This window comes from Lepidochelys olivacea (genome assembly GCF_965140295.1).
Source record: "Lepidochelys olivacea isolate rLepOli2 genome assembly, chromosome: 2".
In the NCBI taxonomy this organism is placed as follows: Eukaryota; Metazoa; Chordata; order Testudines; family Cheloniidae; genus Lepidochelys; species Lepidochelys olivacea.
In genome coordinates this window covers 257485277-257504347 of record NC_140412.1, presented here as the reverse complement: position 1 = coordinate 257504347, position 19071 = coordinate 257485277, and the positions used below count along the sequence as shown (strand labels likewise).

General features: G+C 40.5%; 1 protein-coding gene across 1 annotated transcript in view; it reads left to right on the top strand.

The window, feature by feature from the left end:
* Positions 1–19071, top strand: part of LOC311515403 (sodium channel protein type 5 subunit alpha-like) — a 100185-nt gene that overhangs the window by 39511 nt on the left and 41603 nt on the right. Inside the window, exons 10-15 of the mRNA XM_084618413.1 lie at positions 36–265; positions 921–1115; positions 3666–4019; positions 7600–8046; positions 12063–12206; positions 15463–15586. Coding sequence (XP_084474539.1) covers positions 36–265; positions 921–1115; positions 3666–4019; positions 7600–8046; positions 12063–12206; positions 15463–15586 — 1494 coding nt within the window. The remainder of the gene's footprint in view (positions 1–35; positions 266–920; positions 1116–3665; positions 4020–7599; positions 8047–12062; positions 12207–15462; positions 15587–19071) is intronic.

The window sequence follows — 19071 nt, the reverse complement described above, 5'->3', positions numbered from 1 at the left end:
ATTGGTTTGTTTTCTTTGTCATTTGTAACTTGAAGAATCGCAACAGAAATGCCCTGCCCGCTTGAAGGACTTTGCCCTAAAATATCTTATTTGGGACTGTTGTCCACTGTGGTTGAGAATCAAGAAAAAGGTGACAATTTTAGTAATGGATCCATTTACTGACCTCACCATCACTTTTTGCATCGTGATGAATACGATCTTCATGGCACTAGAGCACTATAAAATGAGAAGAAATTTAAAATTCATGCTTGACGTAGGCAACAAGGTAAGTGAATTCTGACATTCACTATCAAGAATGAATTTATGTGTATTTCTACCCAGGATACAAAGAATGGTGGTAAGAACAAAAGATTCATTTATTCATTCTCTGTCTATTAATTTCTGGGATATGGGATTCCCAAATGTTACTCTTGTTTCACAGTAGTTCTAAACATCCTTTAGAATATGAGCAGACAAGGCTAGAATTTTTGTTGACAATCATAGAATCATAGAATATCAGGGTTGGAAGGGACCTCAGGAGGTCATCTAGTCCAACCCCCTGCTCAAAGCAGGACCAATCCCCAATTTTTACCCCATATCCCGAAATGGCCCCCTGGAGGATTGAACTCACAACCCTGGGTTTTATGATATACATGATAAAAGTAGGGTTTGCTGTTCAGACTTTACTGATGTACCTATATCTATGCTACTACATTTGTGGGCCAAGGGACGTACTGGCCGCCGCTTCCAGCAGCTCTCGTTGGCCTGGAGCAGCGAACCGCGGCCCCGATCGGCCAAACACAGCAGGTAAACAAATTGGCCCAGCCCGCCAGGGGCTTTCCCTGCACAAGCAGCGGAACGAGTTTGGGAACCACTGGTCTAGAGAGATGTGCTCACAGTACCTTTTAGGCAGACATGACTTACTGTTTCTTTTATCATAGGTCTTTACTGGAATTTTTACTGCAGAAATGGTCTTGAAAATCATTGCTGTAGATCCCTACTACTATTTTCAGCACCGCTGGAATATTTTTGACAGCTTAATTGTCACTATAAGCTTAATCGACCTGAGTTTACCCACCAAAGGTAAAGGAAGAAAAGAACGAGGAAACCTGTTAGTTTTACGTTCCTTCAAACTGGTAATGGCTCATATATATTCAGTCTCATAAAACTTTTTTTGCATGAATACAATAGAGAGGATTTTAGTTCCCTCATTCAGTGCAATTTCTACACCCTCATATTAGGAACTGGAAACTCATTTTGTCTAATTTCAAACCCATTTAAAACTTTGACAAACAAATATAGCATTTGTATTTCACTGTGAGATGATTTAAAAACATGGAATAAAAGGAGTACAAGAAATATCCAAAGTTAAGATATAGTTAATGTTGGAGGAGAGAATGAAAAGAATGAAAAACAAATTCAGAGAAACTGAGAAGGAAGAAATGGAGGAGAAAAAATGGAATAAAGACATATTTATACTGTATAATCCCTATACACTTGTGCTATCCTAGATTTTAGGGAGGTGGTTGGTTTATCTATTCATACACTATATTACAATCTTCTTTTTAGCTAGAAACACTTTTTAAAAAAACAAATAAAACAATCTTGGGAAAGATGTGATTTTTAATTTAAAGTGAAAATGGTTTGCAAACTCAATTTTTTCTGGTAAATCCTACAAACCCCTGAAATAGTGTTTCAGGTTCATGAAATCTTCAAAATGCATGTTTCCCCATCCTTACCTCATTTCAGTTTGGAATGGAAAGTTGCTGTTCTTCATATTAACTATTGCAACAGCAACTGCTATACCATCTCCAGCAACAATATTTAGTGTTGTCAACTAGTTCCTTCTCCCATGATGTACTTTTTCCAAGTTGTTCTTCTGCTTGTCAGAGACCATCACAGCAAGCAGCTTCTGAGGAGAAAACGTGTCAAAATTAAAGGAATGGCTGAAAAGAAAAGCAAATCATGTGACAAAAACTCTATATAACTTTTGAAATATAGGCATCTGACCCTGAGAGAGAGAAATGTGTGAGCTTTTCAAATAAACCAAACAGTCTCGGGCTAAGATTATTATTTTATAGTGCCCACATGAAAGAATGAGGATGTTTTTTCTGAATCTAGGCCTCAGGCCCCACTCCTACAAACACTCCATCATGTAACTTTACACACATCAAGAGACTTGGAATTACTCTTGTGTGTAACTGTTCGCAGGATTGAGGCCTGTGTGATGGATTGGGTAGACAAAAGGAGGATATAACAGGCATCCTCATTTAAATGTTTTTAGGATGTCTCCTAAACACAAATTTAGGAAAGGCATCCCTATTCCAGAAAGCACTTAAGTATGTGTGTGTCAGTTAAACACATGCTTAAGTGCTTTCTTGAATAGGGATGGATTTAAGTGTCAGCTCAAGTGCTTTCCTGAATTGGAAATTTAGCGGGTATTTTGTGATTTGTTTGAAGGTATCTTACTTTCTCCCAATGCACAAACAGAGATGTATTGTATCTATATATAAACTATATAGGCACCCATTTTCCCATTTATTTATTTCCCCCTTTGCTGTACCAGTCTACTGTTGCCACCTTGTCAGTCATACTTGTTACTGGTTCTTCTTTGTGGTAATTTTTTTCTTTTTGATTAATTAGGATTTCTGAAAAAGATCCCATAAGAATTGTATTCATCAAGATTGGAGATCTATCATAACATTTATCTTTGAAGAAAGTTACTTACCTATTATTATTTTCTGAATACATTGTACTGTGGTTGTAATAGATCATTATTCACCAGCTCAGAATTATATGTTGTTGTTTTTACCATTTTATTTTCAAAATGGCAAGGAACTGACTTTTTAAAAGATTACAGGCTGACATTTGCCAGAGGCAGAGATCCTAAGTGTCATGAGATGTTATAACTTCTATAAATACAAAGAACAAGAATTACAGATAAGTGATTACCTTTCTGCATCAACATGTAGACCCTAATCGAGCAAAGTCCTTTAAGCACATGCTTAATTTTAAGCATGTAAGAAGAGCCATTGAAGTCACATGCTTAAAATTAAGCATATACTTTATGTGGCTTGCTTGTTTAGTGTCTGTGATACTGTGGTGATGGATGCTATAAAAACTTAAGATAGATCCTTGGCCTGATTTACAGAGGTGCTGAACAGCTATGACTCCTGTTTAAGTCCGTGGGAATTGTGGGTGCTCAGCATCTCTAAAATTCAGGACATTTGCATGTAAATATTTGGTTATTGAAAATGGAACTAAAGTACAGATTATGATAAACAGGAACTTAAGTTCTGATTCTAGAAGATGTGAAAGTGCAGGAAGAAGGAAATGCAACAGCTTGCTTGCCTGAGAAACTCACAATGGAAGGTGCTAATAAATTGCTACTAGTGGTATGGTAAACATTTATGTTATGGAATTGTGGAAAGACCACAACCAGGATTGTGGTATCATTGTGCTAAAAGACACACAGATGAAGAGAAGGTGACAAAGATATAACATATAAACAAATCAGTAGTCTATATTACATGGATCATATAATGACTTAAAATACCCTACATTTCATAGTGTTTGAGTAGTTTGAAATGTCTGCATAATGTTTTTTTTAACCATTTTTAAACAGTGCAAAATGAAGAATATCTAATCTTCTGTTGTCTAATGCTATGTTTTATGTTTATACACAGCTGAGGGTCTTCAAACTGGCAAAGTCCTGGACGACTTTGAATACACTTATTAAAATCATTGGTAACTCAGTGGGTGCCGTGGGTAACCTTACCCTGGTTCTGGTGATCATAGTCTTTATTTTTGCTGTAGTAGGAATGCAACTTTTCGGTAAAAGCTACAAAGAACATGCCTATAAAATAAGTAAGGATTGCAAGCCACGTTGGCATACAATGGATTTTTTCCACTCATTCCTTATTATATTCCGAATTCTGTGTGGAGAATGGCTTGAAACCATGTGGGATTGTATGGTGGTAGCTGAGCAACCATTATGCCTTATTGTCTTCTTGCTGGCCATGGTGATAGGAAACCTAGTGGTGAGTTTCCAGATACGTTTCTCTTTTTATTGCCTGTAGAGTATACAATATACTGACTTATAGAGATAAGGTAGGTGAGGTAATATTTTTTATTGGACCAACTTCTGTTGGTGAGAGAGACAAGCTTTGGAGCTTACACAGAGCTCTTCCTCAGGTCTGGATTCAGCAGACCTGAAGAAGAGATCTGTGTAAATTCAAAAGCTTGTCTCTTTCACCAACAGAAGTTGTTCCAGTAAAAGATATTACCTCATCCACCTTGTCTCTCTAATATCCTGGGACCAATACAGCTACAAAACACTGCATAATCTACTGACTTGTCTTTCTATGAATGGTAGGTCTCCTACAGATGGTGGTAAAGGAGCCACACCATGTCAATTGTGCTCTAGTAAATCCCCTATTTATCTTTCACATGTGGAACTCATGTTCATATTTAAAATAAGACACTTTTTCAATATTGCATCACTGAACCTTTTCACAGACCAGTATTCATTCCAATGAGGAACAATTTTCTAATAGAAAAAAATTACTAGCAACAATTTTCTTTTTCATCTCAAGACTTTGGAAATAATCACGAAGGGCTGAATGCTCAAAAGGAGTTAGGCTCCAACTGTCTACTTAGGCTCCTAATTTCTGTTGAAATCAGTGGAAGTTACTGATAGATAATGGAAGTTAGGAGCCTAACTTTATTTTTAATAGTTTCCATTGATTTCAATGGGAGTTAGACGCCTAAATAGAAAGTAGGAACCTAACTCCTTTTGAGAATATATCACAACCTGTTTTTTGTTTAAGAACTTGTTTCTCTACTGAGTTATTTGCAGGCAATTCCTGGGCCCACACATGAACCCACTGAAATCAGGATTCTGTCAGAACATAGCTCAATGCAGGCTCATAATTTAGTTCTCTTTAGATGCAAGACATTGGATCTGCTTTTCCTCTTTCTTATAGTAGGCTAAATCAGAAGTAAATACGCTAAATCAGAAGTAAATACACTAAAATTAGTGTTGTTGCCCTACCGTAAAAGTAGAGTTCCTGAGAGAAAACTAACTCTCAGATGAAATTTTCGTTTCCAAAATTTGAATTACTTTTGTCGGCTTTCTGCGAATCAGTGGAATCTCGTTTGTTTGTTTGTTTTTAAACAAATATTAAGATGTGAACATTGTATTTTGTGTGGGAATAATAAAAACCTTAATCTGGAAGTAAGTTTGAAAGTACATATCAGTAATTTAAGAGCCCCAAATATTATAAAGATGTTTTAATTTATCCCCAAAACAAGCATTACAAACCCAGGATATTCAGAGAGAATGAAAAACATCAGCCTAGGATGTTTACATGGCATCCTCCCACGCATACTCCCACATTTGCAAACATAGTGCAGAATTAATATATATAAAAAAGACTCATAAGGGGGTACAAGACCTGATGCTTCTTTTGCTTACACCAGTGTCAGGAGTTACTCCATTGGAGGAAGTGCGAGGAGGATCATGACCAAAAATTCTCATTTTACATTTTAAAATAGTAGATTGGAGCTGGCAGTGATCTCTTTTTAGAGAAGCTTAGTGCAGTAAAGCCAGAAATACATAGGAGCCTGGGAATGAGAAAAGGGAAGTGGACAGTGTAACTTGGGTTCCACCAGTGGAATCTGGGTTGTGGGAGCTGCCAGTCTCTCTCTGGTGGAAGTCTGCTTGGAGATGTGAGGTTCATGGCTGACCTGCACAGCTCTAAATGTGGGCAGAGGAGAATCAGGATGGGTGAAGGACATGTTAATTAGTGCATCTTCTTCCCACAGAGCTCGTAGGGAGTCCTGGATGGAACTTACAGTTGTCAGAAATCTTTTGTGGCAGCAGGGTGAGGGGATGTATGATACCCACCTGGGGATGACCGTCTGTCCGAAAGCAAAGCATCATAAATAATCTGGGGGCTCTGTTCAGCTAAAGAATGTCCATCAGGGGACTTGATAACCAGCACCCGAAGGGTTTAAACACCAAGGAAGGGGTAGATTTATTTAGTGTGGGTTTTGGACCCAATGCAAATCCGAAGCAATTCCACTCAGGTCTGATGGCGTTTCCCTTAAGAAAACCATCATGAGACTAAAATCAGGCCCTTACTAGTCTTTACTATGCTGAATCTGTGCTCTTAGCCTAATACAGGGGGTGATAGTTCTACTGTACAAATCATCTCCAGCTTCCTTTTGCCAATTCTGGCCAGCGAAAGGAACCGTGCCCCCATAATTATATATATCAGTAACTTTGTAATTGTCTCCCCCTCAAGGAATTGATGGAACGTAATGATACACCAACTTTTATTTCTTTTACTCCACTTGGAAGTGCTCCCAGGAGACTGACTCTGAGGCAAACATTAAACGTTCTTCAGTTGCTAGGCCTCATAAGCTGCAGCACCTGGTGGATCCCAATATGCACTTGGTGAATTGTCTGCAAATTCCATACTCTTCCCAGTTCCCTCAGAGACACTGTCTCCCGGACCACCTTCTCACCAACATCCTTCCAGCTGCCATAAAATCTTCCCTCCTTCATCAACTCATCCTTCACAGCTGATACTATTAGAATTTATTCCCAGACAAACAATATGTTAAGCAGAAGGGTGCATAACAGTGTTTTAAAGGTAATAAACATTTTAAGAATGTTGCAACCATCCCCAAAACAAACTTTATAAACAGAACATTCAGGATTCAGGATAAACTTAAGGGAAATCTAAACATATTAAGATAAGGAAATGCACAGTTAATGCACCCAAACAACCTAACTCTTTCCTATAGTGATGCCAGGCAATAACCATAAAAATATTGATGTATTTTAATGCTTATTGTCCCAGGTTAGATTAAAGTGATTTTAAAAGACGTGTAAGATTTGTTTAATCTTTTTTCCCCCTCCACGTATCACCACAGGGCCAAGGTAAGGCTCTTTGTGTGCTGTACCTGGGCGTTCCATGTTTTGACTTTTTAAACTCAAGATTTATCTCTGCCAAGTTTTGCATAGATAGATAATACATGAATTGAAAACATTTAAGACAAGAAGTGCTGACAGAGAGTGCTACATTTTTTGTGTAATTTTAACTCATATATTAATGGATTTACTTGCAAATGCTCAGACAATTAATTTAATACTCAAAGAGTAAATGCTGTAATTTTGGGGAAGATGCAGAGTATTCTTCATACAAATATAAAAAGATTAAATTCTTGTTTGAAGAGCAAAACTCCACTCAGTCTTCACTATATAGTCATGACCACAATTTATTATTAATTTACCATTACTATTATTAACATTTTAAAACATGTTGCAGTAAAATTGTGTGATTTTCATACACAGGCCTGTATTACAGAAAGGGTCAGTTTTATGCCACAAAAATGTTTTTTGTTTTTTATTTTTTGGAGGATCATGAAAACATGCCCTTTTGAGATCTAAACATGCTCTATGAAAAATAATTTTATGAACCATAATTTTGTTTTGTCTTAAGGTTGATGCATTAAGAACAAATTGTTTAGAAACTGACTAATCTTCAAGCCTCCTATTTAAATTTCAAAATTATATTGCCATGATTTTCTTTTCACTTCAATTATTTTCAGGTTCTCAATCTGTTCATTGCACTACTGCTGAACTCCTTCAGTGCTGACAACCTTCAAGCACCTGAAGATGATGCAGAGATGAACAACCTTCAGATTGCATTTGCTCGGATCCACAAAGGACTTCGCTTGCTGAAACACTCAACATGGGATTACTGTTGTGGAAAGCTCCGGCATCCAAAGAAAGTCACCAAAAAGAAAATTAAATTAGCTGCTGAGAACACATGTGTGGAGATTGGGAAAGAAGGGAAGAAGTGTAAAGAAAATCACAGTAACAATGTGACTGAGAAAAATGGAGAACAATGCTCAGTTAGCATTCTTGAAGATTTTATCACCAACCCCAACATGTTTGTCTGCGTCCCGATTGCTGAGGCAGAATCTGATAGTGAGGACTATGAAGATGATGATGATAATCCAAGTACATTCACAGAAATGGAGAACAGTAAACAGGTAAGAAACCTAGTCAGGAAAAGATGTTTGAGACTACAGGCTCTTTAATGGAGCTGGCAAAGGCATAGCATGATCCAGCTGCAGGAAGATGAATTTAGAAAAAATCAAAAGAGAACTAAAATGTAATTTTTCAAAAGTGAGGGTAATTACCCATTGGAAGAACTTACCAAGAGGTTTGGTCAATTTTCTGTCTCTTGGAGTCCCTGTGGCTCTTCCACTTCAGGTATCAGGGCATCCTGGCGACGTCAATTGGAGATTTATGGTAGCAGTGTCCTCGCAGGTCGCGCAGTGCCATTGGTGCCGCGTCTAGCGTACACACAACCCGAGCCCTGCAGTTCCTTCTCAACTGTCCTCAGCTGAAGACGGAGCCCTGGGGCAATGTTCATCATTCTTCCAAACCTGTTGGAAAAAAAATAATGTAATTAGTTAGTCATATAGAAGGGTGTAGTTAGTGTAGTGTTAGTTTTTATTACCCCTAATCACCCCCCAAAGTTTAAGTTTATCCTCCCCACACTGGGGGCGGTTAACCATTAAGATGTCTGGCTCCGCAGGCTTTAAGCAATGCGGCTCCTGCCATGAAGCAATGCCCATTTCGGGCAGACACTCTTTGTGTGTTCGTGTTCTTGGGGAGGCGTATACTACTTCTTGACCCAGAAGAAGAATGGGGGATGGAGACCTATCTTGGATCTCAGGAAACTCAACAAGTTCGTACACACTCAGAAGTTCAAGATGGTGACACTGGGCACGATACTTCCAGTGCTGCAAAAGCGGGACTGGTTTTCAGCCCTTGACCTCCAAGATGCTTATTTTCATATTACCATATACCCTTCTCACAGGAAATTCCTGTATTTCACAGTAGGACACAAACACTTCCAGTACAGAGTACTGGCACCAAGAGTTTTCTCCAAAAACCTAGCAGTAGTAGCAGCACATCTACGCAAACAGGGAATAAAGATTTTCCCTTACCAGGACGATTGTCTTTTCAAAGGCCCAACTCAACAAGAAGTACTGTACTCAGTCCAGATGACAATTACACAATTCAGGGATCTAAGGTAGAGATAAATGAATGAAAATCCACTCTAATCCCTGTCCAACAACTGGACTTTGTTGGGGCACATCTCGATGCCATAGAAGCCAAGGCATCTCTGCCCCTGAACAGATTCACAACTCTGACAAACCTTATGTCAGAGGTACAGTTCAGCACCAAAATACCAGCTTGTACTGTCCAGCAACTGCTAGGACACATGGTGGCCACAACATTTGTGGTACAACACGCAAGACTACATATGTGCTACCTACAGGGCTGGTTGAGCTCAGTATACGTACCCAGCAAGCACAGCCTACCTAGAGACTCATCATATCAATCTACTAGAGCTAAGCACAGTCCGCAATGTCTGCAGACATTTCCTACATCACATAAAGAACAAATTCATGCACATCATGATCGACAACATTGCATGCATGTTTTACATCAATCGCCAAGGAGGCGCTCAATCACACTTGGTATGCACCAAAGCCATGAAACTGAGGAACTGGTGCAAATACCACAACATAAACATTTTTGCCTCATACCTTCCCGGCTGTCAGAACGCAATTGCAGACACACTAAGTAGGTACTTCTCTCAAGACCATGAATGGGGGAGTCTTGCTGTCGATTTCCCACCATTGGCCCTCCCCTCATCGACTTGTTCACATCCCCAATGAACCACAAATGCGCAACGTTCCACTTGAGAGCGGGAATGGGACCCCGGTCACTGGGGGACAGCTTTCTCATCACATGGAATGCACACCTCATGTATGCTTTCCCACCAATTCCACTGATATCACATGTGATACACAACATAAGAACAGACAAGGCCAAGGTTATCCTCATAGTCCTGACATGGCCCAGACAAGCATGGTACCCTTACCTGATGCGCATAGCGATATGCACCCCTTGAGCTCTTCCTCATCATCTGAACCTGCTGTCTCAGAACAATGCTCGCACACTTTCCCTGAATCGAGAGAAACTCCACCTACAAGCATGGCTCCTGCATGGTTCCATCCTGGCAAACTAGCCTGCTCAGAACAAGTTAAACTCGTGCTACTAAACAGCAGGAAGATGACCACATGTAATACTTACCTTAAAAAATGGAAGATATTCTCCTCCTGGTGTCAAGAAATACACTTGACAGCCTCCACAGCACCACTGTCATTAGTGTTGGAATACCTACTGGAGCAGAATCGATCAGGTTTAGCAATGAGCTCAACCAAAGTCCATCTTGCAGCCATTACTGCATTCCATCATGAGATTGACAGGACCTCGATCTTCGCACACCCAATTACTAAATGGGTCTCCAGAACATTTACCCAGAAGTTTGTCAACCTACCCTGGCCTGGGACCTCAGTCTGGTATTGAAATGCCTCACCAGACTACCATTGGAACCCTTAGCCACCTACTCCCTGCTGCATTTGTCCATGAAAGTGGCCTTTTTGGTTGCTATTACTTCCGCCAGATAGGTGAGTGAGATAGGGGAGCTCATATCAATCCTCTGTACACAATATTCTCTAAAGATAAGGTCATGCTACATCCGCACCCAAGATTCCTACCAAAAGTAACATCAGCCTTCCATATGAACCAACCAATCCATCTTCCCATGTTCTATCCCAAGCCTCACAGCACTCCAGCAGTGGCCATTTTGCATACATTGGACGTTAGGCATGCATTAGTGTTTTATCTGGGAAGGACCAAACCTTCCCGAAAATCTCCTAGACTGTTTGTTTCTACTACAGAGCGTTCTAAAGGCTGCACAATATCCACTCAGAGATTGTCTAAATGGATCTCCCCATGCATTCAACAGTGCTATCGTATTTGGAACATGGACCCTCATGCGCACATCAGAGAGCATTCCATACAATTGATTTCTACCTCAATAGCGTTCCACAACAATGTTTCGATATTAGAGATTTGTAGGGCGGCCACTTGGGCTTCTGTCCACACGTTCACTGAGCACTATGCAATCACTCCGGACTCCAGGGCTGTCACCATAGTTGGCCTAACCATACTTACCTCTATGACTCAAATGAACCCGAAGGCCCTCCTGCCTTCTGAGGGGCACTGCTCTACAGTCACCCGAAGTGGAACACCTCCAGGGACAGCACTTGAAGAAGAAGAGAAGCTCTCCTTTCCTCTACTTCAGAGTTCGCAGTTGGGAATCTGCGGTAGAGAAGGAACTGGAAGGCTTGGGTTGTGCGCATGCTAGATGCAGCACCACGAGACGCCTACTGTGAGCACACAGACACTGCTACCGTAAATCTCCAATCAACGGTGCCAGGACGCACAGACATCTGAAGTGGAGCACCCACAGGGACACACATCTTGAAGAACCTCAGTTACTGCACAAGGAGAGTAACTTTCTCATCTATGTTCAGTATCAGTAACCTGGTGGAGAGAAAATTTATTTCTTGGATAAAGTACATAATGTCAAGGGCTCAAATTGTGAATTTTTAACAAGGAGGCCTCACCTTCTTTTTTGTCCTATCAACATGTCCCAGAAAATAATCTTTAGAAGAAGATTAATGGGTTAAGAAAGGAATGGCTCTGTCAACTTATGCTTATTATATTATAGTGTATAGAATGACATTTCTTTATGTTTGTCTGAATTTTTGCAGTTCCCTTTTACCTATGGAGTCATGACTGACTATGACTCTAAAATGTTCCCCTTCTGGTCCTGAAGGCTGCTACATAGTTATACTGAGTTCCTCGCTAAGTCCAGATGCAAAGATTCCCACTGACATCAGTAGGTTTTGGATCAGGCCTGGCTAAACTGTGGGTTTCTTAATTTATTTTAGGTCACCGATGAAAACTTTCCCCTCCTTTATTTCTTTCTGTAAAAATAAAGATACTGAAAACGAGCCGTTCAAGGTGCTTTATGTTCCATTTGGAGCATTCTCCCTTAAAATTATGTGTGCCGTCCCTCTGCCACCAAAAAGAAAAGAGAAAATAAAATAAACACATCTAAGATTATCTTCAGCAGGAAAACCACCAGAGACAGAGGGGAGAACAAAGTAAAAGATCAGGAGCTTGGTGTAAAGGATCTGCGATTTTCTCTGAAGACTTAAATGAGTTTAACATAGGTAAACAATGGAAGGCTGGATCATCATCTCTACTACAAAAAGAGGTAACACTGTGTTCATATCTAACATGGAATCACGAACATTAGTTGATTTCCTTTATATCTGTTTTATTTTTTCGGAATTTATAAAGATCATTAATCAAGAAATAATTTGTACTTTAAATTTTGTATTTATTACCCTATTTTGTGTTAATGCACAAGAACTCTCTAATTTACTAGTCAAAGGATCATAGAAGATTAGGGTTGGAAGAGACCTCAGGAGGTCATCCAGTCCAACCACCTGCTCAAAGCAGGACCAACACCAACTAAATCATCCCAGCCACTGCTTTGGCAAGCCAGGCCTTAAAAACCTCTAAGGATGGAGATTCCACCACCTCCCTAGGTAACATATTCCAGTGCTTCACTAGCCTCCTAGTGAAATAGTTTTTCCTAATATCCAACCTAGACCTCCCCCACTGAAACTTGAGACCATTGCTCCTTGTTCTGTCATCTCTGAGAACAGCATAGCTCAATCCTCTTTGGAACGTGTCCCTCCCCCCCCCCCTTCAGGTAGTTAAAAGCTGCTATCAAATCCCCCCCCCCACTCTTCTTTTCTGCAGACTAAATAAGCCCAGTTCCTTCAGCCTCTCCTCATAAGTCATGTGCCCCAGCCCCCTATTCATTTTCATTGCCCTCTGCTGGACTCTCTCCAATTTGTCCCCATCCTTTCTGTAGTGGGGGGCCCAAAACTGGATGCAATACTCCAGATTTGGCCTCCCCAGTGCCAAATAGAGGGGAATAATCACTTCCCTTAATCTGCTGGCAATGCTCCTACTAATACAGCCTAATATGCCTTTAGCCTTCTTGGCAACAAGGGCACACTGTTGACTCATATCCAGCTTCTCATCCACTGTAATCCCCAGGTCCTTTTCTGCAGAACTGCCGCTCAGCCAGTCGGTCCCAGCCTGTAGGTGTGCATATGATTCTTCATCCTAAGTGCAGGACTCTGCACTTGTCCTTGTTGAACCTCATCAGATTTCTTTTGGCCCAGTTCTCCAATTTGTCTAGGTCACTCTGGACCCTATCCCTACCCTACAGCATATCTACCTCCCCCCCCAGCTTCATGTCATCTACAAACTTGCTGAGGGTGCAATCTATCCCATCATCCAGATCATTAATGAAGATGTTGAACAAAATCAGCCCCAGAACCAACCCACAGGGCACTCTGCTTGATACCTGCTACCAACTAGACATCGAACCATTGATCACTACCCATTGAGCCTGAAGATCTAGCCAGCTTTCTATCCACCTTATAGTCCATTCACCCAATCCATACTACTTTAACTTGCTGGCAAGAATACTGTACGAGAACATATCAAAAGCTTTGCTAAAGTCAAGGTATATCATGTCCACCACTTTCCCCATATCCACAGAGCCAGTTATCTCATCACAGAAGGCAATCAGGTTGGTCAGGCATGACTTGCCCTTGGTGAATCCATGTTGACTGTTCCTGATCACCTTCCTCTCCTCCAAGTGCTTCAAAATGGATTCCTTGAGGACCTGCTCCATGATTTTTTTGGGGACTGAGGTGAGGCTGACCAGTCTGTAGTTCCCTGGATTCTCCTTCTTCCCTTTTTTAAAGATGGGCACTATATTTGCCTTTTTCCAATCATCCAGGACCTCCCCCGATCACCATGAGTTTTCAGAGATAACGGCCAATGGCTCTGCAATCACATCAGCCAACTCCCTCAGCACCCTTGGGTGCATTGTGTCTGGCCCCAGGCACTTTTGCCTGTTCAGCTTTTCTAAATAGTCCTTAACCTGTTCTTTCACTATTGAGGGCTGCTCACCTCCTCCCCATACCGTGCAGCCCAGTATAGCAGTCTGGGAGCTGACGTTGTCTGTGAAGACCGAGGCAAAAAAAGCATTGAATACTTCAGCTTTTTCCACATCATCTGTCACTAGATTGCCTCCCCCATTCAGTAAAGGTCCCACACTTTCCCTGACCACCTTCTTGTTGCTAACATACCTGTAGAAACCCTTTTTGTTACCCTTCACATCCCTTGCTAGCTGCAACTCCAGTTATGGGAGTCCCCAGATATCTTAGCCACATAAGTGTTCACAATTGGATCATAACATTTACTAAATTTAGTTGCATTAGTAGTATTTATCTTGAAGTATTCTGTCTCACTGATGAAGGGTAGAGTAAGTGGATTTCAGTGAATGCAAATGGCACAATGCTGTATTTCTAAGTATTGATATAAAACATTAATAGGAAGAGAAATAGTCCTGAGTTACTGAAATAATTTTATTAAAAAGGTCACTATAAAATTAACATTACCTACTTTATTTTTCTTTAAATCTGAATTATTGAAATAAAGAGGTGTTAAAAGATTGTCCCAGAAAATTCTGGTGTGTGCTGCGTGTTCTTTCTTTTTGAGTTGGAACAACTTTAAGTGAATGTTGTATATGTAATCATGAGTATTCAGCTTTGAAAATTGCTCCTTCGGTCAGAGAAAGGAAACATACCATGTGGCCTGTGAGACTAATCAAAACAGCTCAAATTTCAAACACAGAATATTTCAAATGAATTGCTCACAAATAAACTAAAGTCCAATGATTATTCACAGAAATATTTTGGAGAGTAATTTTGAACAATGAATATATGCAATTTGGAAACAGTAAAAATAATTGAATAAATTATTAGTTATGAGTTATTCACACATCTCTAGTGGTGTGACATCCTAAATATAATGAAATAGGATGGAAGTCTGTGCTAGAGAAGAATACATGATGTGATTACATATGCTATTTCATGTAAACTACCATGGGCATTTCATAGTTTCATTCTGAACAGAAAGTTTTAGAGCTCTACAAAGTAGTCCTTTGATGAAAATTATATTTTCTCTTTTTGCCTTCTCTATTTTTTCATGTGTTGTCCTCTGTTTTAATTGTTTTCAGTCCAAGCTAGTAGAGTGTTTTAAAGCCTATCCATGTTTGAAAACCACATGTACTTGAATGCAGAGAAATTGGAATCATTCCCATTTGTGAGCTTTACTAGAGTGATTAATCTGGTTCCTTTTAAATATAACTTTGACTTCCGTTTGAATTGATGTGGAGATTTTTTGGGGATCACACACACTGTAAAGCAAGAGGCCATTCCAGGACTGCCATGTTGTTAATAAGTACAGTACCCAACTAAATTTTATATTTTTGAATATTTCCCTTAATTATAACTGTTCACCAATGTACTTATGCAGTTTATTTTAAAGCACAATGACTTCATTAAGGGAAAATTGATGCATTGTCTTTTATTGTGTAGCAACTTGATGACATCAGCTGTTCTGAAGGCAGCACAGTGGATCTGACAAATCCTGAGGAGCTTCTGAAACAGATCCCTGAGCTAGCTGAATACTTAAAGAAACCTGATAACTGTTTTCCAGAAGGTAAGGATCTACTGATTTCAGTATGACTAGGAAGTGAGAAGAATAGCCCACAGTAACCTGTTCTCCTAGCTAATCCTGAGACACTCAGGCACTCAACACCAAGGCACTCTATTTGCAAAGTATTTAATGATAAAAATACTTTAATAATATATAATTACCTAGTACTTGTGTAGCACTTTTCATCCATAGATCTCAGTAATAGTGAAAACATATGTGAAATAGGCAGAGAGAATTTATTAGTGTTTGGTTGAATTTCTCTAGGATGGTAAGCCTGGGAGCCCACTTTAAATTGCTGTATAGCTTTTAGCTTTACAAGTTTATTTCATGTCAATATTTGTGCTCAATGCGTTTTTAAATTTTCAAAGCTGGCTCCTTCTAGCCAAAACTATCCATAACAAGATTATTATGGTTGTTGCTAGAGAAAAGTTAAATTTATTAACATTTCCTTCAAACCCTTATATCAATTATTACTCTGAACAAAGGATAGTCTCCCCCTGTTTGTACTAGATGTAATGGTGTACCACATGTCAACAAGGTCAGTTCGCAGTTGGATTAATTTCCTGGGTTACAATTCTATATAACTGTAAAGGAATAGAGTTCCTGGATAATTAACTCCTTGATTTTAGAAAGCCTGACAGTACTCAGATCCTTTTCCCCACAGTGTTCTCGCTTCTTGTCACTTGCATTAGCTGACATGCTGTTTCTTCCTAATGGCTGGAGAGCACTATCCTTGGGTGTCTAGACCTCCAGATAGGGAGAATCAGAGGAGAAAACCAGCTATAGCACAACACCCTTCTCATCTATCTCCTCAGCAAAAGGAGTTTTTTTGAAGAGCAAGAGATGGGACCAGATGAGGAAACACCGCCAGCAGCCAATATATCTTACTCTTTGTCTGATGAGACAAGAATGCCTTCTCCTCCTGCCTTTTGAGATGACTTCAGATGTTTCAAGAGAGTAGCTGAGATTTTACAGTTTTCATTGGAGGAGGTTCAGGAAATGCACCATCAGCTGGTAGATATACTCCACACCATGCCCTAAGACAAAGTAATTCCACCAATGAATGAAGCCTTTCTTGAACCACCTAAACATTGTGGCATCCCCCAGTGACTGCACCTCCAATGTGCAAGAGTGCAGACAAAAAATGTTATGTGCCTGTGAAAGAGACAGAATACCTATTTGCACACCCAATGCTGAATTCGTTGGTGATGGATGCTGTGAATGAGCTCAATAAGCAACACCACTCCAAGACTATCTCATGCTAACTACCAAAAATGTTTGAATTTATTAGGCTGAAAGAGGGGTTTTTTGGTTGTTGTTGTTGGCTTCTCTGCAATTTAGAGTGGCAAATTATCAAGCTATCATTGCTAAATACAATTATCTCAACCATAATAATTCACATCTTTTATTGAATATCTTAGTAAAAAAAAAGGAGAGTTTTAGGCAATTATTGTGGAGGGTCATCTTATTACCAAAGCATCACTGCAAGCTTCATTGGATGCGGCAGTTAGTGTCCTGCTGTATGGCAACAGCACTAGTGATAAACTGGGCATTGTGGCTGCAATGTTCTGGAATCCTAAAAGAGGTCCAGAATACTGTATAGAATATCTCATTTGATGGGACAAAACTGCTTAGTGATACCAGGGACAAACCTCTCCACCTGCAGGAGGCAGGAAAAGATTTCTCCATTGTATGTTAGTTTATCTCCCCCCTCTGAAGCATCAGGGATGGCCACGGCTGAAGATGGGACATTGGAAAGGGAGTGCCAAGACTCTGAGGTTGCACTGAGCATTCTCTCTCTCAGGTGCGTGCCTGGTGGGTTCTTGCTTACATGCCCAGGGTCTAATTGATTGCCATACGTGGAGTCGGGAAGGAATTTTCCTCCAGGTCAGATTGGCAGTGGCCGTAGGGGTTTTTCACCTTCCTCTGCAGTGTGGGGTAATGGTAATTTGCTAGCATTAACTTAGTATATCTCACTTAATCATTTCCCTGCCACTGCAGGGGCCTCAGGCATTAGTGCGCCTTTGTGCCTCCTATTTTCTGCTTGTGGCACATAGTAGTTTAATCTCCTTTGGACAGTAATACTTTGGTCTAATTTCGGTCATTAGGTTGTGGGCACTGCGTGGCATTGGTGGCCAGGGATATACGGGAAGTCAGACTAGGTAATCTGATGGATCCCTTCGGCCTCAAACCATGACTGTGACACTCTTTAAAAGATCTGAGGGCAATGCTTCCTTCATTCAGGATTTATAGTTTTGCTAGCAAAAGAAAATACAGCAGGTCACAGACATACCAAAGATCTCATCTAGTTCAAATTCCAGCCTATCACAGGGCATCGTAGCCACCTAGAAGGAGATCTAAATTCCAGAAGAATAGACCTTCCACATCTGCAACTGCAACAACACAATCTTCCACATCTGGCAAGCACTCATTTTGTATGCAGTGTTGTAGCTGTGTCAGTCCCAGGATACTAGAGAGACAAGGTGGGTGAGGTAATATCTTTCATTGTACTAACTTCTGTTGGCGAGAGAGATAAGCTTTCAAGCTACACAGAGCTCTTCCTCAGGCAGGTGATGACCCGAGGAAAAGGTCTGTGTAGCTTGAAAGCTTGTCTCTCTCACCAGCAGAAATTGGTCTAATAAAAGATATTACCTCACTTCACATTGGTTGAGAGCTGTGAACCACTTCACTGTTTGAATTTACAGCTGCATTACCCTTCTACTTCACCATTTGGAGACCATCTTTCCATTTACAAAGACTCATGGGAAAGTTTACATCAGACAAATGGGCATTAGAAGTAATAATCCATTCCTCCACCCCACCCACTTTCCTGTCCCTTTTCAGGGACCCCTCTCACAAGAAGTTTTTTAAGAAAGGAGGTAGAATCTCTTTTACAACTAGAAGATATAGAACCAGTTCTGTTCCCCCAAGTGTGAAGGGTTTTTTACTCAAAATGCTTTAGTGTCCAAGAAGGTAGGGTGGAGACCTATTTTGGATCTCAGAATACTGAACACCTTCATCCAGACACATAGATTCAGGATGGTTACCTCAGCAGCAGCAGCAACAACAACAGTAGATCCAAGTGACTGGTTTGCATACCTTGACCTCCTGTCAAGGTTCCTCCCCCACTCTGAACTCTAGGGTACAGATGTGGGGACCTGCATGAAAAACCTCCTAAGCTTATCTTTACCAGCTTAGGACAAAACTTCCCCAAGGTACAAAATATTCCACCCGTTGTCCTTGGATTGGCCGCTACAACCACCAAACTAATACTGGTTACTGGGGAAGAGCTGTTTGGACGCGTCTTTCCCCCCCAAATACTTCCCAAAACCTTGCACCCCACTTCCTGGACAAGGTTTGGTAAAAAGCCTCACCAATTTGCCTAGGTGACTACAGACCCAGACCCTTGGATCTTAAGAACAATGAACAATCCTCCCAACACTTGCACCCCCCCGCTTTCCTTGGAAATGTTGGATAAAAAGCCTCAC